The sequence below is a fragment of the Salvelinus fontinalis genome, chromosome 42, assembly GCF_029448725.1.
Source record: "Salvelinus fontinalis isolate EN_2023a chromosome 42, ASM2944872v1, whole genome shotgun sequence".
Classification (NCBI taxonomy): Eukaryota; Metazoa; Chordata; class Actinopteri; order Salmoniformes; family Salmonidae; genus Salvelinus; species Salvelinus fontinalis.
In genome coordinates, this window is record NC_074706.1 from 24,426,965 (window position 1) to 24,451,871 (window position 24,907).

A 24,907-nucleotide genomic window follows, 5' to 3' on the forward strand; every position below is an offset into this window, starting at 1 on the left:
GCCTTCCTAGGGAGTTTTTCCTAGCTACTGTGCTTCTGCATCTGCATTGATTGGGGTTTTAGGCTGGGTATCTGTATAGCACTTTAACAACTGCTGATGTAAAAATGGCTTTATAAAATAATTGTTATTGATTGATGATTTCACAGGCTCCTTCCTGGTCTCTCCTGTGTTGTTTTGTACATATTGTCTTCTATGTTGTGTGCCTTGCCTTGCCTGTTGGTTCTCTGTCTCCCCTGGTGCATCAGTGATGCTCCGATTGCAACCCCTTGCCTGATATATCTTCAGACCCATCTCGTTTTTGAAAATCTTTACACATCTGTAGACCCTAGATAAATTGTTTAGCTGTTCGGTTGTCCTTCATGAGTGGTCATAACAGTGGTCTGTCCTGTACGTCGATCATCCTCCCCGCTCTGGCCCGAGAGTGCTATCTTATTAGGAATCTTTCCATAGCAATTGATAGTAGGTACCTTCTTGGGAAGGTTTTGATTAAGCCTTCCAAGAAAGATATTTAATGTTATGGGACTATTTTGCTTCCACTGGTACTGGGAATCTTAAGGTCAATGGCATCACTTTACTACCAGTACATTTTAGCCAAAAACCTGGTTGCCTGAAACTAACCCCAAGCATATATCAAAATCCACAAAGAAATGGTTAATTTACCAAAAAAAATCTACATTTTGCAACTGGCCTGAACCTCATTGAAAACGTTTTTTTTAATTGAAGAGGGCAGTCCATAAGCGCAGACAAAGAATATCAAGGATCTGGAAAGATTATGCATGCAGGAATGATCTAATATCCCTCCCAATTTGTTCTCCAATCTCATAAAACATTTTGGAAAAAGGCTGTGTTGTTATCCTCGCAAGGGTAGGGTGCTGGTGTATTGAAATAATTGAAACCTACCTTTTTTAGAAAAATTATTATTATTGTTAAAAAAATCTCTTTCTCTGAGCAATTCTGTTAATAAGCATATAATAAGCTCAGTATTTGATTTATTTTATACAGTCTTTTTTGCTTATATACAGTCTTTTTTGCTTATATTTATTAAGGGTGACAATAATTTGAGGTGACTGTACATTTGCATGTTCAGGAATTTTAATTGGTGAAATGGTATAGGACTCAAATGTATTGGGGATGGGTAAACCTTCTATGTTGGAAGTGTGTTTATTATAGTGTTGGGGGAAAAATCAATACAGTTACATATCGCATTACATAGCACCTAAGTATCGTGATAATATCGTATCGTGACATCCCTGGCAATTCCCAGCCCTAGTTTATTATCTGTGTGTGTACGTACCTGAGGGAGTGTATGTCTGTGTAATCTGTATTACCTCTCTTCCAGGAGGAGGAGGGTCCAGAGGTGCTGCTGGTGAAGGAGGAGGGGTGTGAGGAGTGTCTGGGGAACCCTGAGGGGACCATGGTCATGGAGGACAACCAGACTACACCTCCTGAACCCACAGAGGAACTCGCTGAGCAGCACAGGACCACACACAGTCTCACTGAGGTGAGCCCACGGAAACTACTGTCTGAATGGTATTAGGTCGGGGCCCGTATTCACAAAGCCTCTCAGCGCGAGTGCTGATCTAGGATCAGTTTAGCCTTTTAGATCATAATAAATAAGATTATATGGAAAGATCCTAGATCAGCACTTCTACTCAGGCTCTTTGTGGATACGGGCCCAGGTCTTGATTAATTTTGTCTTAAGTGTGGGACCATACCTTTTGAATTATCAAACCATTAAAGAGTGTCAAGTAATCAAATCATACATTTACATAGTATCACATCAACTAACATGTTTACATAATACTCATAGCAATCCCTCATTACCCAATCAGAAGATGCTCCATAGCAGGGTGCTCATATCAGATTTCTTGATCCAACATCCTCTCACACTGTATCTATTACAGTCAATAGACATGGAGGATGGGAAGCCTAATCTGCTGATTGTCAAAGAGGAGACAATAGAAGATGGACCAAAGAGCATTAATCTGCTTAGTGGAATAAAGATGGGGGAGCAAGGTAAGGGAGAAATACATATAACCTACATACAGTGACTTCAGAAAGTATTCATACCCCTTGATTTATTCCACATTGCGTGTGTGTTGCAGACTGAATTCAAAATGTATTCAATATATATTTTTTCTCACCCATCTACACACAATACCCCATAATGATAAAGCGAAAACATGTTTTTAGACATTTTAGAAAATGTATTCACACCCCTTAGTCAATACATGTTAGAATCACCTTTGGTAGCGATTACAGCTGTGACTCTTTCTGAGTAAGTCTCTAAAAGTTTTGCACTTCTCGATTGTACAATATTTGCACATTATTATTTTTTATAATTCTTCAAGCTCTGTCAAGTTGATTGTTGATCATTTCTAGACAGCCATTTTCAAATATTGCCATAGATTGTCAAGCTGATTTAAGTCAAAACTGTAACTAGGCCACTCAGGAACATTCAATGTTGTGTGTTTTAGGTTATTGTCCTGCTGAAAGATGAATTTGTCTCCCAATGTCTGTTGGAAAGCAGATTGAATCAGGTTTTCCTCTAGAATTTTGCCTGTGCTTAGCTCTATTCTGTTTATTTTTACCTCCCCCAAAAAACTCCCTAGTCCTTGCAGATGACAAGCATACCCATTACATTTACATTTTACATTTAAGTCATTTAGCAGACGCTCTTATCCAGAGCGACTTACAAGTACATACTTTTTTTTTGTTGTACCCATAACTTAATGCAGTGGCAGCCACCACCATGCTTGAAAATATGAAGAGTAGTACTCAGTGATGTGTTCGACTTGCCCCAAACATAACGCTTTGTATTCAGGACACAAAGTTCATTTCTTTGTCACATGTTTTACTTTAGTGCCTTATTGCAAACAGGATGCGTGTTTTGGAATATTTTGTGTTCTGTACAGCATTCCTTTTCGCTCTGTAATTTAGGTTAGTATTGTGAAGTAACTACAATGTTGTTGGTCCATCCTCAGTTTTCTCCTATCACAGCCATTAAACTCTGTAACTATTTTAAAGTCACAATTGGCCTCATGGTGAAATCCCCGAGCGATTTTCTCTCCGGCAACTGAGTTTGGTATGACGCCTGTATCTGGGTGTGACTGGGTGTATTGATACACCATCCAAAGTGTAATTAATAACTTCACAATGCTCGATGGGATATTCAATGTCTGCTTTTTTAATTCGTACCCATCTACCAATAGGTGCCCTTCTTTGCGAGGCATTGAAAAACCTCCCTGGTCTTTGTGGTTGAATCTGTGTTTGAAATTCACTGCTTGGCTGACGGACCGTACAGATAATTGTATGTGTGGGGAACAGAGATGAGGTAGTAATTCAAAAATCCTGTTAAACACAAGTATTGCACACAGAGTGAGTCCATGCAATTGATTATGTGACTTGTTAAGCACATTTTTACTTCTTAACTTATTTAGGCTTGCCATAACAAAGGGGTTGAATACTTATTGAGTAATTTTTTATTAATTTGTAAACATTCTAAAAACATAATTCCACTTTGACATTATGGGGTATCGTGTGTAGGCCAGTTACACAAAATCTAAATGTAATCAATTTTAAATCTTGGCTGTAACACAACAAAATGTGAAAAAAGTCAAGGGGTGTGAATACTTTCTGAAGGCTCTGTACAAATGAAGTGCGGTGAGGTCTGTCCATATGAAAAACGTTTCCATTCGGATGACATTACCCTTGTAGCATTTTCCCCTGGTTTTTCAGTTGGTGGCACCAGACCAGGATTTAGTTGCACCCATTTATTTTTGCCGCATCACGCAATATAAAAAATTTGTAGGGCTATCATCTTATAAAGTCATTCACAGTGCTTTATTAAAAAGTGTAATAGACTACTGAGATGGTATTCAATAAATAAGTTGTTTCATTCTTGTGATGTTGTGATAAGAAATATTTGAATGTGCAATCTAATCCAGTGATTTTTATGCATTTTGGTGGGTAGACACTTATGCTATTGTTGTCGCCAGTTGGAGGGTGTTTCCTCCGACATAATAATGCGGCTGGCTTCCCGGGTTAAGCGAGCAGTGTGTCAAGAAGCAGTGTGGCTTTGCAGGGTTGTGTTTCAGAGGTTGCATGGTTCTCGACATTCGCCTCTTCCGAGTCCGTACGGGAGTTGCAGCGATGGGATAAGACTGTAACTACCAATTGGATGTCCTGATATTGGGGAGAAAAGGTACAACAAAAAATTTATTAAAGATAGGCCTCCAGAATTGTCATATTTTTCCCGATAGAGATGAATTTGCATCTTTCTGTGCTCTAATATCATAGGCTAATATATTTGGGGATAATTCATCACCTGAGTATGTGGAAACGCAACACATTAGCTAGATCACTAACTCTAAACATAATACCCACTCATAGTAGCCATGTATGAATCTAAAAGTACATTAAAGGTCCCGGTTGTAGCCAACCGTCCGACGAGGCCTATGCACTCGCAACGGCTAATGCACATTTTCCTCGCTCCATATCTCAAAGGCATATAAAATATATTTGTCAAATAGTTGCTATTGAGCTCATAATTGAGAGTTGAGAAATATAAAGGATAACACTAAACCAAGGAAATTAAGTTCACCAAAGTGGTCAAACCTGGCTCTCGTCTGAACGTTGATATTGTCCAGTATACTGTAATAGATTTGCCCCCTCTCTACACTGATCGTCTGTTTACGACGAGTTCCGCTTTCTGCCAGGCCCAGTTCATTGCCTTTCAGCTCGAATTGCTCATAGAAACTATCAGTCTTGTAGCTGCTGTTCCAGTGCTACCAGAGGTCGAAAAATGGTTTCTGGTCAGCTTAGATAGAAAGCTACTGAGGATGGTTAGCTGACTCTATAGCCACATCTTTAATCTGAGCCTAGAGGAAAATCTTTGTCCTCGTGCCTGTAGGAAAGCCAAAGTAATTACGCTACCCAAGAGTGGTAAAGCTGCCTTTACTGGTTCTAACAGCAGACATATCAGCTTGCTGCCAGATCTTAGCAAACGGTTGAAAAAAATGGGAGTTTACAATCAAAGGAAAAACCAAGTAATTTAATCTCCTCAACATGCTCAACAGCCACACCACACACTAGAATTTACGGAATGAATGTACCCAATACAATGCTCTTAGTTTTAGAGATGTTCAGGAACCGTTTATTACTGGCCACCCATTCTAAAACTTTGTACATGTTGATATTCAATCTTCGTTGTTTATTCAATGCCAGATCTATCCGTGAGCTGCCAAATGTCTTAAGAGCTACAGTATCTGGCTTTGGATGTGAGAAAGATTTCTCATGCTTGTTGAGTGCTATAGGCAAGTTGTTGGAAGTTGCAGTAACCGGCTCTTGTCCACATGCTGTCGCTGGCGGATAACAGCAGGCAGGAGAAGCAGTAGAGTCGGCTGCTAGCTTCGCTGTCAGAGCCAGTCTTTCCGTTGATACCACTCAGATTGCAAAGATTGTGTTATTTTCTGTCACTTCCTTTGATGTAGGTCCCTAAGCTCAGGTGTTGATCTTCCATCCCTTGTTTCGCAAGAAAATCCAACTTTGAAAACTGTTTCAGATGCAAAGTGTTAGTCATTCTGATCAGCTTACTTTAGCTAGCAGTAAAACGAACATAACCGCCTGGCAGATGACGTGTGAAGTCCACAGGTAGGAGCGAGCTCTGTCTATACTCCTGCCTAACCCATTACTTTTTTCATGCCAATACGTATTTATTATTTGAGTGCAATGAAAAATAATGGGACATATTGACACATGAAAGGCAGCGAAGCTCTCTGCCTGCCTTTTGGTGTCCGTTAGCTGGCAGTATAAGGTAGAAAAACAGACGTGCAAGTCATGTCAATGCCTTGCATTGAGTTTGGAGTTTGAAGGGTGGGAAAAAGGGACACAGCGAGGCTGCCTTTCTCCCTGGCCTATTTGGGCATTTTGTACCAGATCACTACACATTTGGGAAGATGACCAGGCATTTTCCTAAATGAAGATGACAAGGCACTGCCTACCCTGAATGCACGTCACTGTTACAGTAATAGATCTTCTATGGGAATAGTGATGTGCCTGGCTATTATTTGTTCTTATTTTTCTTCATTCATAAAATGTAATCAATGCAACTTATGTTTACAAACAAAACACACACGTTATAATGTATGAACTTGACCAGGTCATTGACAAAAAAAAATCTCAATATATAGAGTTTTATGACAGAAAAAATATGTCTATTTTCTAACCTCTTCCTGCAGGTGGTTGGCTGGAGGCTAACAGAGGAGACTGGGGAGACGTCATGGATTCCCAGACCCAGACTGGTGCAGCCAAGGGCCCAGGGGACAACATCACTGAGCAGGCCAGGACCAGAGGTGACATAGTGAAGGTCAGTGGATGGGACAGCGTCCTCAACTCTGGGCTGGGGAACAACACTGTTAAACACAACCAGAAACAGACAGTCGAACACAAAACAACATCTGAATTTAGTATCCATGACAACAGTTTGGCTGAGACCAGGGCGAGGCGTAGATTTGGTCTGCGGGGACAGGGAGGTGACCGTATGCGGCTGGAGAGAATAGACACAGACTCGGCTAGTGATGCTCCGTCCTGCTCCTATAGTTCTTATTCAGAGAGACTGATGGCGCCTCAGGTTAACACCCTAACAGGTGCTGCCTTAAGCCTGCCTTCTATAGGATCTATCAACTGGAACATGGATCCTGTGACAACACAGACACTCCCTGGCCTTCATCCTCCTCACACTCCTCTAATGTTAAACCAGACCACAGACAATGCCAGTGCCTCAACACTAAATGGCTACACAAGCCCATTGACACGTGACAGTAGTAGAGACGGAATCAGTAAAGGTGGCATCGCCAAAGAGAAGCGCTTCATGTGTTCGTTCTGTGGGAAAGCCTTCAGTTTCCCCAATCAGGTGAAGATCCACCAAAGGATGCACACGGGGGAGAAACCGTTCAGCTGCCACTTGTGCCGGGACAGCTTCTCCCATTTGTCTAGCCTGAAGAGGCACCAGAGAGTCCACACAGGGGAGAAACCATACAGCTGCCCCCAGTGTCAGAAACAGTTCTCCCACCAGCACCGCTTGAAGATACACCTGAAGATCCACACGGGAGAGGGGCCGTTCGCCTGTACACACTGCGGGAAGAGGTTCTCAGAGAGGAGCTACCTCAAGATACACCAGCAGAAAATGCACACGGCCCATGTATAGAGTATTGTAACATGTAATGTAGTACTAGCTAGTTTGTTTGTAGTTAATTATTTTGGTTGTGGATGTATAAGGAGCTGGTTGAGGTGAACTGAGGAAGGAATGAGTATGATGAGGCAGAGTAGATGATATGGTGGTGGTTGGTGTGATGGTGTCTGTAAAAATGTTTCACTGATGAAAAGGGACAACCTTGTCCCTTTAGGTTGATATTGGTATTTTATAGTGAAATAATGATAGTGCCTTAATGCATGTTTACTTGTCATGAAGTAGTAAAGATGTGTGTAATGTGATGTTAAACCTTTTCCAAAGTCTTCTAAAATGTATTTGATCAAAGCGAGTCTACCAGATTTAGGAAAAGGTCATGAAGTTATTCTACTTGTCACATGTATCGTTTTGCGTAATAAAAGTACTGTACTTTATGTTTGGTGAGTGTATGCCCATGTTGTTGAAATGAAATACAAAACTGACTCTGTGGTGGTGACTGACTTTTTGTAACATTGTGGGGACTGAGTGCCCCTTATCTCAGTCGAACCAAAACATTATACTTAATTCTTAAATCAACACATGGACATTTTTTATAATTCACTCCAATTGCTCCATATTGTTAGGTACACTATACAGTGCATTCAGAAAGTATTCAGACACTTTCTCTTATTCTAAAATATATATTTTTTTTAATGTCTTCATCAATCTACACACAATACCCCATAATGACAAAGCAAAAACAGGTTTTTAGAAATGTTTGCTAATTTATTAAAGATAAAATACAGATACTTTATTTACATAAGTACTCAGACCCTTTGCTATGAGACTCAAAATTGAGCTCAGCTGCATCCTGTTTCCATTGATCGTCCTTGATGTTTCTACAACTTGATTGGAGTCCACCTATGGTAAATTCAGTTGATTGGACACGATTTGGAAAGGCACACACCTGTCTATATTAAGTCCCACATGTCAGAGCAAAAACCAAGCCATGAGGTCGAAGGAATTGTCCGTAGAGCTCAGAGACAGGATTGTGTCGAGGCACAGATCTGGGGAAGGGTACCAAAACATTTTCTTAAATGGAAGAAGTTTGCAACCATCAAGCCTCTTCCTAGAGCTGGCCGCCCGGCCAAACTGAGCAATCCGGGGAGAAGGGCCTTGGTCAGGGAGGTGACCAAGAACTTGATGGTCACTGACAGAGCTCCAGAGTTCCTCTGTGGAGATGGGAGAACCTTCCAGAAGGACAACCATCTTTGCAGCACTCCACCAATTTGGCCTTTATGATAGAGTGGTCAGACGGAAGCTACTCCTCAGTAAAAGGCAAATGACAGCCCGCTTGGAGTTTGCCAAAAGTTACTTAAAGGACTCTTGGATAAAACCAAGATTGAACTATTTGGCCTGAATGCTAAGCTTCATGTCTGGAGTAAACCTGGCACCATCCCTACGGTGAAGCATGGTTTTTAATTTTTTTGATTTTTATTTGGATCTCTTTTAGTCCTCATTTGGATTAATCTTCCAAGAGTCCTTAAACATTAAAATACAATTTAGAATACGAACACATTTTCACATATAAACACACTGTCACAAACAGACATAATACACTAACATATTGACCCGATAAATACTCAATCTAAAAATATATTGATTCTTCATCTACTATAGTCCAACACAACATTTCTATGTATTATATTTAAATGGTTTTAAAGTATTGTTTAAATGTATATATTGAGAGGTTTCTGGTTTGCTCAGTTAAATTTTCAATTTCTTTATTGCTCTAAATCGAAATGTTCTTTTGCCTTCTCTTTTCTGTCTAGATAACAATCTATTCCTAGTATTTACTGAATGTCTCTCTTACCAACTGAATACTGTTGTGAATAGAGTTTGCACGTTTTAAATGGTGTATATTATGAAATAAAATAAGCATGTTTTTTTTTCAATTATCTGGTTGATTGATGACCAACCAAGAACACTGCGCATGACTACAACAAAAGAACCATATCCCCACCTTAAAACAATCCTTGCTGCTTTGTTCTGTGCAATCTGCAGCCTCCTAATTTCACTTTCTGATGCATTTCCCCAGACCACAGAACAGTACTTCACCTGACTCTCAATTAATGCTTGTGTTATTTGCTTAAGAATCTTTCCTGGTAAATACTTAGCTATCCTTCTGATCATGCATGCTGTTTTGATTTGTTTTGGACATAGATGAGTTGTTTGAGGCGACCATGATAAGCAGTTGTCTAGCTGCACTCCCAGTAGTTTGGTTTCTGCCACTTCCTCAATTTGTACTCCCCCCATACTTAATTGTATCCCATGCTGTTTTGGCCTTTTCTTAGGGGAACAGACCAACATAACTTTGGTTTCCTTGGTGTTTAAAACAAGTCTGTTCCGGCAAACCCACTCCCTGATATTCTCCAAATCTCCTTGTAAAGCTTGCTGTACCTGTTGAACCGATTGTCTTGCTGTATAAATTGTAGTATCATCTGCAAATATAGTAGCTTGAGTTACAGATAAGGCATAAGGAAGGTCGTTGGTATATATTAAAGAAGTGGCCCAAGGCAACTGACCTGCGGTATTCCACAGTTTAAAGCATGAGGCGAAGAAAATGAACCATTGATAGAGGTGGACTGTTTCCTGTCAGTTAGATATGACTGTACCCAAGTCAATGCTACCTCCTTAAAATCATAATGCATGAATTTTGTCAAAATTATTTAATGATCCACTAAATCAAATGCTGCACTAAAATCTAAAAATAGTACACCCACAAACCTGCCATTATCCACAGCATTGAGCCACTGGTCAGTCATGTCAACCAATGCAGTGGTAGTGGAATGTTTTTGTGATAAGCATGCTGATGGGCTGTAATCAGATCCTTATTTTCCATGTACTCCCACATTTGTCTACTCACAATACCCTCCAATATCTTACTGAGTGAAGGGAGTAGACTTATTGGTCGACTATTGTAATGGGTTCTTTTCTGTCTTTCGGAATAGGACACAGTTTTGCATGCTTCCATACATTTGCAAACATCCCCTTTTCCAGTGACCAAATAAATATATATTTCAGTGGAGCTGCAATCTGGGGAGCAGCATAGCGAAGTAAAAAAATTGTCCATAAGATCATAACCTGTAGATTTACCATCAGGTAATGACTTCAATAGGTTTAACAACACCTCTACTGACACCATTTGTAGACTAAAAGAGCAGGTCTTGTTGCTCATAATATGATCATCAATCCATTGGACAATAGCTTGTTTGGAAGAATGTATGTTTACATTATTGCTCAGTAAATTAATTTTCTTTGTAAAAAAATCTGCAAAATGATTGGCAATATCAGCTGGTTTTGTTATTGTTGTCCCGCCAACCTCCACACTAGCTGGGCATGATGAGATAGATGTACCAAGTAGGCCATTAACTGTATTCCATACATTTTTAGAATCATTTTTACAATTAATAAAAGCATTTTTGTAAAACAACGCTTTTTTCTTACGATTCAATTTAACTCCATAATTATGTAATGTTCTATAATTCTGTTCATCAATTTCTAGTTCTGATTTGGCTGCTAAGATCTTTGCCATATTTCTTTGAGAAAAAGCCTCACCCAGTTCATCTTCAATCCATGGAGATAGACGAGCCCCAACAGCCTCTCTTTCTTACTGGGGCATGGTCCATACCTCAGTGAGCAAATCAATAAAACATTCTGTAGCATGATTTAAATCATTTAAATCAGCTCCCAAGGTACAGCAGCCAAATCATTTTGAAATAGCTCATGTTGAAATGTTTTACAATTTCTCTGTACCACAATCCAAGGGGGTTTCTTTGGAACCTTGGTGTTCATGGTTATGGTCACAATATTATGGTCTGTCCAGCCCACTGGCATTGACCTGGCGTTTAAACATTGCAATGGCATATTACAGAAAATCAGATCAATGCATGCGTCTGAACGATGACCCAACTTAGTTGATGATCTAGTTGTATCATTAAACCATTTGTTTCAAACCACATATCTCATCAATTTAGTTCTATTCGAATTATTATGATCCTTCCAATTTATATTAAAATCACCCAAGATAAATACATCTCTGTTGCTATTTGTGGCTTAGTCAAACCCAGTGCATAAGTCATCCAGATAGGACACCTTAGAGCTAGGAGGTCTATGCACACATCCTTCCAAGATGGCTGCCTGGTGAGGCAGATGTACTTGAGCCCACAGTGCCTCTACTTGACATACATTAAGGTCATCCCTCCTCTTAAAAGGTATATGATGATGACTATATCAATGAATGTTAATTTACACATAATTTACAGATGCATTTAAATGCATTTCGGTCAGAGACAAAATAGGAATATTATTTATGTTGACCAAGTTAAAAACCTCATGTATTTTGTTAGGAAGGCTACATACATTAACCTGAGCTATATGCAACCCTTTCCTTGTCAAGTGGAGATCAATAGAGCATGTATTCGTTATAGTTGAAGTTGTCATGATACACTACAACACAAACTCAGATTTGAACATTTAATTAGTATAGCCAGGGAGTTACTCTAGAGTTCCGATACAATTGCCTGTTGATGTAAAGTTTATCCATCACCATGGAGACTCGTTGATTGGTGGCAGCATCATGCTGTGGGGATGTTTTTCAGCAGCAGGGACTGGAAGACTAGTCAGAATCGAGGGAAATATGAACGAAGCAGAGTACAGTGAGATCCTTGATGAAAACCTGCTCCAGAGTGCTCAGGACCTCAGCATGGGGCAAAGGTTCACCTTCCAGCAGGACAACGACCCTAAGCACACAGCCAAGACAACGCAGGAGTGGCTTCGGGACATGTCTTTGAATGTCCTTGAGTGGCCCATCCAGAGCCCAGACTTGAACCCCATCGAACATCTCTGAAGAGACTTGAAAATAGCTGTGCAGTGACGCTCCCCATCCAACCTGACAGAGCTTGACAGGATCTGCAGAGAAGAATGGTAGAAACTCTCCAAGTTACAGGTGTGCCAAGCTTATAGCTTCATTCCCAAGAAGACTCAAGGCTCTAATAGCTACCAAAGGTGCTTCAACAAAGTACTGAGTAAAGGGTCTGAATACATATGCACCTTTGGGATGAATTAGAACGTCGACTTTGAGCCAGGCCTAATCGCCCAACATCAGTGCCCGACCTCACTAATGCTCTTGTGGCTGGATGGAAGCAAGTCCCCGCAGCAATGTTCCAACATCTAGTGGAATGCCTTCCCAGGAGAGTGAAGGCTGTTATAGCTGCAAATGGGGGACCAACTCCATATTAATGCCCATGATTTCGGAATGAGATGTTCGATGAGCAGGTGTCCAAATACTTTTGGTCATGTAGTTTACTTAAATCACAGTGTTAGAGATGGGATTGACTATGGTTTGCATTTTATAATATCCTGTCATGTTTCCGTGTGTACAGTAAAGACTTTCTTATATACATCTTTATATGCTCTTCTCTGAATGTTGTGTTTACAGTCTGCAGTCCATGAGGACCTGCTGATATCCAGTGTTGCTGGTGGGAGAGACTGGACCTCTGAAACAGCTGGTCACAAACCCTGGCACCGGATCAGAACCCTGGATCAGGAGCTTTCGCTCTTACTTCCCGAGTCGAAACCGGGACCGAACCACGAAGGAGAGAGACTCCACCACCACACAGAACACAACCAGTGGACAGGTGGATTGAATAACCTCAGTCCTGGTGGTCATCCGAGAGACCAAGGATCCAGTCTGCAGCCCAGACTCTTCTCTTCACAGTCTCAGTGCAGGGATGGAGCAGGGCTTGGGGCTGATAGAGATAGACCCTCCTGTTCCTATGATACAAACACCACAGTATCCATTATGAACAGAGCAGGTCACCCTGGGCTTCAGCCTTCACAGAGAGTGGTGGGAGACACCCCTGGTGGGAGTCTATCAGCAAGTCTGTCTTCTCCTTCAGGATCTCGTCTAATGCCTGGTGACGGCGTTCATAGAAAGCCTGGGCCTGGGTCTAGCCTTCCTCAGCTACCTCAGGGTAACCCCATGAATACAGACAAGGTCAGGATGGGCATTCACCACGAGAGGTACCTAGCCTATAACACAGCAGACAATCCCAACAACACCCAAACAATGGCTAGAGGTCAAGGACGGAGCTCAAATACTCCTGCTTCTACCTTCTCTGGTGACATTGGGTCCCAAAGTGGGGGGCCGAACGTTAGGACTGACGCCAACAAGCCGTATACCTGCTCCACGTGTGGGAAGTGCTTCGCTGAAGCGTACTATGTGAAGATGCACCAGACCGTTCATACCAAGGAGAAGCCCTTCAAGTGCAAACTATGTTACAAGAGCTTCTCCTTCCTGACTAACCTAATCAGACATAGGAGTGTCCACAATGGGGAGAAATCGTAGCAGTGTGGCTTGATGTACACAGGGGATATCTGAGAACCATTCTTTAGCTGACATGTTATAGTAAGAAGGTAATCAACCACTTACCCTTCATTAACCCTTTTGTTAACTTGTCATTTGAAACAGGCTAGTAAATACCTTGTTTTTAGAGAAATTGTAAACCTAGGCTAGAACTAGAAGAGTTTAATATTTACCTTACTGAAGGTGATGTAGTCATATTATTTTCTATTCTGTTCTAGCTAACACTAATTTCTAAACAAGTCTGCTCTCAGTTTGAAAGATACTGATCATAGGATATCTGATGTGTAATGTCATAAGAAGTACCGTATTTCAAAGAACAGCAAGCATACCTTTAACATTTAACCGCACCCTTTGAGGTATGACGCAAACCAATAAGATACATTCTCTTCAGAGTAAATGGAGGTAGGTGGAAACGGGAAGAGATGACTGACACAATGGCGGAAACTGATGTTTTTTTTAAAACTGCTGGCGAGTGAAGATGACAGTGAGAATGAGTGGGTTTCACTGGCGAAAAAGAAAGGAAACGAGAAGTAAAGTTGTGGTGGACAATAGGAAACTCTTAGACTGGTTTTTGATTGGAGTGGAGGTTTTGGACCAATGGAACCTGGGAGATGCATTTGAAGTGGCGTCAGTGAGAGTCACAAGAAGTGGGCTTATTTCGATTTTCTTTTGTGTGTCGAGACATGACAGGTGTCTCAATCAATGAGAGAAGACTTGAAATAGACAAGATGGCGGCGTACACATTGTTGGATACTTCGTGGAGCAAAAAAAGTATTTATTTTAACAACAGCATAAATCTCAATTCAAACGAATCCCTTGCAACTGGACACAGACATTTTATGGGGCTCCTGTTTCCACGAATTGAGGACGAAGAAAAGGATCTGTGCTACACCAAACAGTACCGATCCTGTAAGACCCATTAATGGATACCAAAAGTATTCGGATGAATCACATCTGGTGTAACAATCTGTAGCTAAGGATGTACAAGGAATCCTGTACATGAAGGTACCGCCCTCACAGGCCCCTGGACCTGTGTGGGGATTTGATTTGGATTGGACTGTGAGTGACTGAAGAAGTGGGATGGTTTTAATTGATCTATATTTGTATTTTGTGTATTGTCACCCCCCCCCCCCCCCCCCCCTTCCCGAAATGGATTTTAGAGGGTCCACACAGGGGGAAAACCCTAAAGCTGCCCCCAGTGTGAGAAGAAGTTATCCCGCCAGCACCACCTGAAGATGGTCCACATCATCTTTCAGGCGTGAGGCTGTTCGCCTGTATGCACAGTGGGAAGAGGTTCTCAGAGAAGAGCTACCTCAGGATACACCAGCAGAAAAACCATTCCACTCTATAACATAGAAAGTAACCATTCCACTCGATAACTTCTGATGTTCAGATCAAGCATTAAAGACAGATTCATTTTCATTGTTGTCAGCAGAAAATATCATTTGGAATAACGAGAGTAACAGATTTCAGTGTTGAATATTCCTGGATAGGATATTGCATCCAGACATTAAGTGTCTTATATATCGTGTTTGTACTGTGTAGGCTAAATGATATTCACAAATTCCTTTTTTTAACTTTCATTCAAATACTTTATTTTTACCTAAAGACACTTTGCAGTTTTGTTGTTTAGACGTGCGTGTGGTTCTATTGCTAACACTGGTTTCAATGTGTCACTATGGGATTTGCTTGGGGGCAGATTATTTTTTGAAGTATCCAATCACACAGCATCTGTTGGAGACAGAGAGGTCGAGTGGCGCCTACTGGTCAACAAGGATTATCCCTCAATCTCCTGCTTTACACAGAGCCCTGGCAACTACTGTTAACGCAGGGATCTTTTGACCCAGATTTCCCCTGTCCGGTGTCTGTGTTCTTTTGCCCATCTTAAACTTTTCTTTTTATTGGCCAGTCTGAGATATGGCTTTTTCTTTGCAACTCTGCCTAGAAGGCCAGCATCTCAGAGTCGCCACTTCACTATTGACATTGAGACTGGTGTTTTACGGGTACTATTTAATGAAGCTGCCAGTTGAGGACTTGTGAGGCATCTGTTTCTCAAACTAGACACTAATGTACTTGTCCTCTTGCTCAGTTGTGCACCGGGGCCTCCCCCTCCTCTTTCTATTCTGGTTAGAGCCAATTTGTGCTGTTCTGTGAAGGGAGTAGTACACAGTGTTGTAAGAGATCTTCAGTTTCTTGGGAATTTCTCGCATGGAATAGCCTTCATTTCTCAGGACAAGAATAGACTGTTTCAGAAGAAGTTTCAGAAGAAAGTTCTTTGTTTCTGGATGTTTTGATCCTGTAATCGATCCCACAAATGCTGATGCTCCAGATACTCAACTAGTCTAAAGGCCAGTTTTATTGCTTCTTTAATCACTACAACAGTTTTCAGCTTTGCCAACATAATTGGGTTTCCTAATGATCAATTAGCCTTTTAAAACGATTAACTTGGATTAGCTAACGCAACGTGCCATTGGAACACAGGAGTGATGGTTGCTGATAATGGTCCTCTGTGCGCCTACGTAGATATTCCATAAAAAATCTGCCGTTTCCAGCTTCAATCGTCATTTACAACATTAACAATGTCTGCACTGTATTTCTGATCAATTTGATGTTATTTTAATGGACAAAAAATGTGCTTTTCTTTAAAAAAAAACAAGGACATTTCTAAGTGACCCCAAACTTATGACCGATAGTGTAAGAGTGACCAACTCTTTGCGTCTTGGGCATCCGCCTATAAGTGCTGATCTAGGACCAGATTTGCCTTTTAAATCATAATGAATAAGACTATTGATCCTCAATCAGCACTCCTACTCTGACCCTTTGTGGATACAGGCCAAGGTCTTCAATAATTTTAAGTGTGGGACCACACCTTTGAATTGTCAAACCATTTAAGTGTCAAGTAATCAAATCAACTTACATGTTTGCATAGTATCAAATTAACTAAGACATTTTGCATAGTATCAAATCAACTAACATGAGGTTCTCAGAGGGGAGCTACCTCAGGAAACGCACACTGCCCATGAATAGAGTGATATGTAGTACTAGTTACTAGTTAATTTGTAGTTCATTCTGGTGGATTTGGATATTGTAGGAAACTGGATGAGGTGAACTGAGGAAATAATGAGTATGATGATATTACAACTATGTCCCTTTAGGTTGATACTGGTGTTTTATAATGAGATAATGATAGTGCCTTAATTCATGTTTACTTGACATGAAGTAGTGAAGCTGTGTGTAAAATAATGTTGAACCTTTTCCAAAGTATTCTAAAATGAATTATTTCAAAGCGAGGGTACCAGATTTACAGAAAATGTAGTGTTATCATAGTGTCACGTATCAGTTTGTTCAATAAAAGTACTGTACTTCATATTATGTGATTGTATGACCATTTTGTCTAAATTAAATACAAAATTGACTCTGTGTGGACTTTTATCTCAGTCGAACCAAAACATTATGCTTCATTCTTGAAACGACACATATGGAAAAAATATATAATAATAAACTCAACTGACTGTGGTTAACGTTTTGTAATATGTCATGTTTCTGTGAGTACAGCAAAGACTTATATAAACCTTTATATGCTCTTCTGCACAATTTGTGTTTACACAGTCTGCAGTCCATGAGGACCTGCTGATATCCGGTGTTACTCGCCACAGTCTCAGTGCAGGGTTGGAGCAAGGCCTGGGGCTGATAGGAACAGGAGGGTCTATCTCTGTGATACAAACAACACAGTATCCATGATGAACAGAGCAGGTCACCCTGGGCTTCAGCCTTCACAGGGACTGGTGGCAGACCCCCCCTGGTGGTAGTCTTTCAGCAAGTTTGTCTTCTCCTTAAGGGTCTCGTCTAACGCGTGGTACCTAGTGTGTAGTTCAGCCCACAATCCTAACAACACCCAAACAATAGCTAGAAGTCAAGGAGGGAGCTCAAAGACTAACCACCTGATAGTGGTGGCTCCTGCTTCTACCTTAGGTGTCATTGGGTGACAACGTGTGAGGCCGAGCATTACGGACGCCGACAAGCCATATGCCTGCCCACGTGTGGGACGCGCTTCGCAAAGGAGAAATATGTGAAGCAGCACCAGACCGTTCCCACCAAGAAGTATCCTTATGAGACATAGGAGTGTCCACAATGGGCACTGGGTAGTAGGTAGGAGTTGCCCTTAATCAGATATTTTTTTCATGCTCTCCTCCCAACTTTCATCATATCTGTTATGTGTATTATTGTTATTAATCTTCCATGGCTGTTGCAAACATTGTCACTCAATTATTGACTTACTCAGCCACACAAGTCACACACTCAAAGTTGGCTGTATTTATACTGATTTACACTCACACTTATTTGCTAGAGTATAGAACCAAATTAAAAGTTTTAGCTTCACTGTCCAAATAAGAAGCTAAAACTTTTAATTTGGTTCTATACTCCAGCATTTTGGATTTTAGATCAATGTTTCATTAGGCAACATTAGGAAAGTATGTTTGTCTATGGAGATTGCATGGCGGTGTGCTCAATTTTACACACCAACGGGAAAAGCCGAATCCACGAATTTGAAGGGGTGTCCAAATACGTTTGTATATACAGTGCATTCGGGAAGTAATCAGACCCCTTGACTTTTCCACATTTTGTTACAGCCTTATTCTAAAGTCGATTATATAGTTTTTATATTGTATATCGGTTGAAGAGCCAAGATTAAGTGAACTGCTGTGGAAATCTTCAGGGGATGTAGTATTTAATTATGTATTTCGTTTCCTTAAGGAGACAAGACTATTGGGTAGGATTTAGAGCTTCTATGTCTCTTGTAAGGCACCTTAAAGTTGGTTGCCAACCGCCATATAAAATCCACAGAAGAACCCAACATTAGCATGAATTGCATCAACAATTAGTACAACATTACAAATATTTTCCAAGATGTTAGATACTTAACTTGTTCTCTGTAATATCCTATAGCTTTGGAATCGTGACATTACGTAAGGAAATAGGCAGGTTTGTCGATTCATTCATTTTTATTCATAATACAAAAATCAACAACTTACATTGCTACATCAAACATGTCTAACAAAACAAAACAGGTATTAACAAGAAAATACTAAAACACACAAAAAATATCAATAAAATTATTAAAATAAAATAACAATTCTAGTGCAATTGTATGACTCACTTGTTCTTTGAATGTAAATTTGTGTCAGAATTTGGGGAAAACCTTGCAGAATATTTATTTACAATTATGAACACTACCCATGTTTTTGACATAAAGGATATAATATGTTACTATTGCAATGATAACAAGACCATTGAAATGATTGGGATTTTTTAAAATTCTTGTTGCCAAATACTTTATACACAAACAAAAATTCCAAAGTTCTATACCAAAATTACACATATTTTTAATTGAATTTAATTATCTTAAGACATTATCCCTAGTTGAATAACAAGAATAAATAATATCTTCCTGAATCATTATAATGAGATTTCAGAGTGAAAAAATAAAAATAAAGGTTTCTCGAATCATTCGCTGACTAAGAAGGGATTGCGTGACGAATAGCTTAGCAACTGCACGACGCAGCATAACAACGTGAACGTGATTGGTCGACAGTCTGCTGGGCGGGACGTAATACGTCCCTACATCCATTGACCAATGGGATTCCTATCTCCTCTTTTCTCTAATATATCTGGCAGCAGTGATGCCAATTTAGCAATTTTGTTGCTAGATTTAGCTACTTTTTTTTCAAACAGCACCTAGCAACAAATTTAGCTACTTTTAAAAATGTATTCATAACTTTTAGCAACTTTTGAAAATTGACTCAAACGCTAAAATACACACATTTTCCCTATAAATGACACAAAAACGATTTTCTCTGTCACAACACACGTGCCTGGCTGCAAAAGTGCATTGTGAGTGACGTCAGCAGCAGGCGCTCAGCTCGTGCACAGGCAGCAGCAGGCCAGCAGCAATTTCAACAAATTGCAAATCATTGTTGGCTGACTGCAGCAGCAGTAGTATGCGTTCGACGAGACAAACCCAATGAATATAGTTGGTCACAAATGTTTGATCTTGAACAGAACTTTCAACATCAATCAACATGTCTCAATCAAAATTGTACTGCCAGAGATAGTTCCTACATGATAGAATATTTGCCTTTTTTAAATCCAACTGATCTTGTCCTACCTGTGTCCTACCTGTGAACCTTGTTAATTGCTGCTCACAGCTATATTTATTATTATAATTATACATCACATCTGATCTCACCCTATTCTGCATAAACATGACAGTGCTTTATAACCAATATAAAGTAATAAATATACTTACACACACACACTAACAAACACCTACTGTACACGTCAAAATAGTTTAGTCAGGTTTGTCTGATGATTACTTGACTTATCATAGCTAACTTATTTTTAGCCACAACATTTACCGTGATGTCCACCGTGATGGATTTAACAACAATGAAGTGATTATGTAACTGCAATATAGGACTCAAATATAGTGGGGATGGGTAAACACTCCATGTTGAAGTACCTGTATGTCTGTATGTCTGTGTAATCTGTATCACCTCTCTCTTCCAGGAGGAGAAGGGTCCAGAGGTGCTGTTGATTAAGGTGGAGGGGTGTGAGGAGGGTCTGGGGAACCCTGAGGGGACCATGGTCATGGAGGACAACCAGACTACACCACCACCTGAAAGCACAGATGAACCAGCTCAGCAGCACAGGACCAAACATAGTTTCACTGAAGTGAGCCCACTGAACTACTGTCTGTATGGTATTAGGTCAGGGCCTGTATCCCCAATGCATCTCGGAGTAGGAGTGCTGAACTAGCATCCGTTTTACTTTTTAGATCATAATGAATAAGAATATGTAGACAGGTGGGGGATCTGATCCTCGATACTCAATCCCTCTTTGCCCAATCACGAGATGCTCCATAGCAGGTTACTCATATCAGATTTCTTGATCCAACATCCTCTCACTCTATCTCTTACAGTCAGTAGACATGGAGGATGGGAAGCCGGATCTGCTGCTGGTCAAAGAGGAGACAGTAGAAGACAGACCAGAGAACACTGATCTGCTGAGTGGACTAAAATGTAAGGGAGATCTACATATAAGATACAGCAACTTACTGTATGTTTACATACAAAAACACACATTATAATGTATGAACTTGACCAGGTAATTGACTCAAAACTCCATATCTAGAATTACCTCTACCATGTTTGTAAAGTCTATTTTGTAACTTCTTCCTGCAGGTGGTTGGCTGGAGGCTAACAGAGGAGACTGGATGACTATTTTGGAACCCAGACCCAGATGGGTGCAGGCGACAACATCACCGAGCAAGCCAGGACCAGAGGCGACATAGTTGAGGTCGGTGGATGAGACAGCTCCCTTAACTCTGGGCTGGGGAACAACACTGTTAACCATGACCAGAAACAGACAGTAGAACATAATACAACAACCAAACTTAGTCTCGATGACAACAGATTGGCTGAGACCAGGGTGTGGCGTAGATTTGGTCCGCGGGGACAGGGAGGTGTCTGTATGCTGCGGGAGAGAACAGACACAGACTCGGCTAGTGATGCTCCGTCCTGCTCCTATAGTTGTGATTCAGAGAGACTGATGGTGCCTCAGGTTAACCCCCTAACAGGTGCTGCCTTCAGCCTGCCTTCTATAGGATCTATCAACTGGAACATGGACCCTGTGACAACACAGACACTCCCTGGCCTTCATCCTCCTCACACTCTCCTTATGTTAAATGAGAACTCAGAAAATGCCAGTGCCTCAACTCTAAATGGCTACACAAGCCCATTGACAAAGGACAGTAGTAATAATTCTATTAGTAGATCCGGTGGCAGAGAAAAGCGCTTCCATTGTCCGTTGTGTGGGAAAGCCTTCAATTTCCCCAAACAGGTGGAAATCCACCAGAGGATGCACACGGGGGAGAAAGAAGTCGGCTTACACGTGTGCCGGGTGATTTTCTCCCACTCGTACAAGCTGAAGAGGCGCTAGAGGGTAAACACGGGAGAAATCTTACAGCTTCTCCAAGTGTGAGAAGAGGTTCTCCCACCAGCACCAGTTGAAGAGTGCATCTGAAGATGCACACGGGAGAGAGGTTGTTTGCCTATATGCACTGCCGGAAGAGGTTCTCAGAAAGGAGCTACCTCAGAATACTCCAGCAGAAAATGCACACAAGCCATGTTCACTGAGTGTACAAAACATTAGGAACATCTTCCTATTATTGTGTTGCGCCCCCGGAAAAGCCTCAGTTCTTTGGGGCATTGACTCTACAAGATGTCAAAACTATTGGAGAGGACTGCAATGCTTTTCACAATTGGGTCAAGTTGGCTGTATGTCTTTAGGGTGGTGGATCATTCTTGATACACACAGGAAACTGTTGAGCATGAAAAACCCAGCAGCGTTGCAGTTCTTGACACACTTAAATATGTGCGCCTGGCACCTACTACCATACCCCGTTCAAAGGCACTTCAATATTTTGTCTTGACCATTCACACATACACAATCCATGTCTACATTGTCTCAAGGCTTAAAAATATATTTTTTTAATTTAATTTGTTTTTACTTCTCCTCCTCTTCACCTACACTGATTGAAATTGATTTAACAAGTGACATCAATAAGGGATCATAGCTTTCACCTGGTCAGTCTGTCATGGAATGAGCAAGTGTTCTTAATTTTTGTACATTTAGTGTGTAGTGATACGTAGTACTATTTAGTGTGTTTGTAGTTAATTCTGTTGGTTTAGGATGTAGTGGGAAACTGGATGAGGTGAACTGAGGAAAGAATGAGTATGATGAGGCAGAGTAAATGATATGGTGATGGTGTCTGTAAAAATGTTTCACTGATGAAGAGTGAATGTCCCTTTACATGACATGAAGTAGTGAAGATGTGTGTAATATTGAACCTTTTCCAAAGTGTTCTAAGATGAATTTGATCAAGTTGAGGGTACTAGATTTACAAAAAAATTATTTACAGTGCATTCGCAAAGTATTCAGATCCCTTGACTTTTTCCAAATTGTGTTACGTTACAGCCTTATTCTAAAATGGATGAAATTATTTTTTCCCCTCAACAATCTACACACAATACCCCATAATGACAAGCAAAAACAGTAAATATCACATTTACATAAGTATTCAGACCCTTTACTCAGTGCTTTAAAGCACCTTTGTCAAAGCACCTTTGTCAGTGATTACAGCCTCAAGTCGTCTTAGGTATGCCGTTACAAGCTTGGCACACCTGTATTTGGAGAGTTTGTCCCATTCTTCTCTGCAGATCCTCTCAAGCTCTGTCAGGTTGGATGGGAAGCGTCACTGCACAGCTATTTTCAGGTCTCTCCAGAGATGTTCGATTGGGTTCAAGTCCGGGCTCTGGCTGGGCCACTCAAGGACATTCAGAGACTTGTCCGGAAGACACACCTGCGTTGTCTTGGCTGTGTGCTTAGGATCATTGTCCTGTTGGAAGGTGAACTTTCACCCCAGACTGAAGTCCTGAGCACTCTGTGGAGCAGGTTTTCATCAAGGATCTCCATGTTTTTTGCTCTGTTCATCTTTCTCTCGATCCTGACTAGTCTCCCAGTCCCTGCCGCTGAAAAACATCCCTATAGCATGATGCTGCCACCACCATGCTTCACCGTAGGGATGGTGCCAGGTTTCCTCCAGACATGAAGCTTGGCATTTAGGCCAAAGAGTTCAATATTGGTTTCATCAGACCGGCGAATCTTGTTTCTCATGGTCTGAGAGTCCTTTAGGTGCCTTCTGGCAAACTCAGAGCGGGCTGTAATGTGCCGTCTGGCCACAATGAAGGCCTGATTGGTGGAGTGCTGCAGAGATGGTTGTCCTAGAAGGTTCTCCCATCTCCACAGAGGAACTCTTGAGCTCTGTCAGAGTGACCATCAGGTTCTTGGTCACCTCCCTGACCATGGCCCTTCTCCCCCGATTGCTCAGTTTTGCCGGGCGGCCAGCTCTAGAAAGAGTCTTAGTGGTTCCAAACTTCTTCCATTTAAGAATGATGGAGGCCACTGTGTTCTTGGGGATCTTCAATGCTGCAAAAAATGTTTTGGTACCCTTCCCCAGATCTGTGCCTTGATACAACCCTGTCTCGGAGCTCTATCGAGAATTCCTTCGACCTCAAGGTTTGTTTTTTGCTTATATAGACAGGTGTTTGCCTTTCCAAATCATGTACAATCAATTGAATTTACCACAGGTGGACTCCAGTCAAGTTGCAGAAATGTCTCAAGGATGATCAATGGAAACAGAATGCACCTGAGCTCAATTTCGAGTCTCATAGCAAAGGGTCTGAAGACTTATGTAAGCAAGGTATTTCATTTTTTTTTTTGGCATGAATTTTAAAAAATCTGTTTTTGCTTGTCATTATGGGTATTGCATGTAGATTGATGAGGATTTAAAAAATATTTTTCATACATTTTAAAATAAGGCTGTAACGTAACAAAATGTGGAAAAAGTGAAGGGGTCTGAATACTTTTCCGAATGCACTGTACATTTACAGAAAAAAGTATTACCATAGTGAGAAGTTATTCTACATGACACATATTGTTTTGTGCAATAACAACAGCATCAATGTAACAGTTCAACTTTAGTCCGTCCCCTCGCCCCGACCCGGGCGCGAACCAGGGACCCTCTGCACACATCAACAACAGTCACCCACGAAGCATCGCTCCACAAAAGCCGCGGCCCTTGCAGAGCAAGGGGAACCACTACCTCAAGGTCTCAAAGCGAGTGACGTCACCGATTGAAACGCTATTAGCGCGCACCACCGCTAACTAGCTAGCCATTTCACATCGGTTACATGGACAGCAAAGAGTTTCTTATATAAACCTTTATGCTTTTTCTGTACAATATTTGTTTGCGGTCTGCAGTCCATGCAGAAAAAAGTAGTAGCGTGTGGCTAAACTTCTCAGCTGTTTCTGGTTCAACCAATCATTAGGGAGTTTTTGTTTGACCCACACGAACATGACCAAAACATGACTGAAACAGGAATACATTTCCCCTGGATATTTACAAATAAATGTGATATTTGAGGCTCTCTGTCACTAAGTGATTGTACAATGTACACCTGGGTTGGGCTCAATTTGAATTGAAGACATTCATTTCAGGAAGTAAACTGAAATTCCAATTCAATGATTGAAAAAATGGCATCTATTTTCCATACACTGAAAAGGAGAATCTATTTGTCAAAAGAACATATATATATATATACATATATATTTTTTAAATTCAAATCCCTTCCTGAATTGACTGACTTAAATTCAAATTGAGCCCAACCCTGTTGTGTGTTCTTCACCACGCT

General features: G+C 40.9%; 1 protein-coding gene across 4 annotated transcripts in view; it reads left to right on the forward strand.

The window, feature by feature from the left end:
• LOC129841239 (neurotrophin receptor-interacting factor homolog) overlaps positions 1 to 14,730 on the forward strand; it is a 29,846-nt gene extending 15,116 nt beyond the window's left edge. For 2 of the 4 annotated variants that reach the window (XM_055909407.1, XM_055909411.1), the window contains 4 exons: positions 1,340 to 1,501; positions 1,905 to 2,016; positions 6,240 to 6,367; positions 12,669 to 14,730. In XM_055909407.1, the coding sequence (XP_055765382.1) occupies positions 1,340 to 1,501; positions 1,905 to 2,016; positions 6,240 to 6,367; positions 12,669 to 13,577 (1,311 nt within the window). In that variant the 3' untranslated portion in view covers positions 13,578 to 14,730. Of the gene's footprint in view, positions 1 to 1,339; positions 1,502 to 1,904; positions 2,017 to 6,239; positions 7,679 to 12,668 lie in introns of those variants that run through there. The other 2 variants (XM_055909408.1, XM_055909412.1) reach the window with 1 other exon arrangement.
• The last annotated feature ends 10,177 nt before the right edge of the window (positions 14,731 to 24,907 follow it).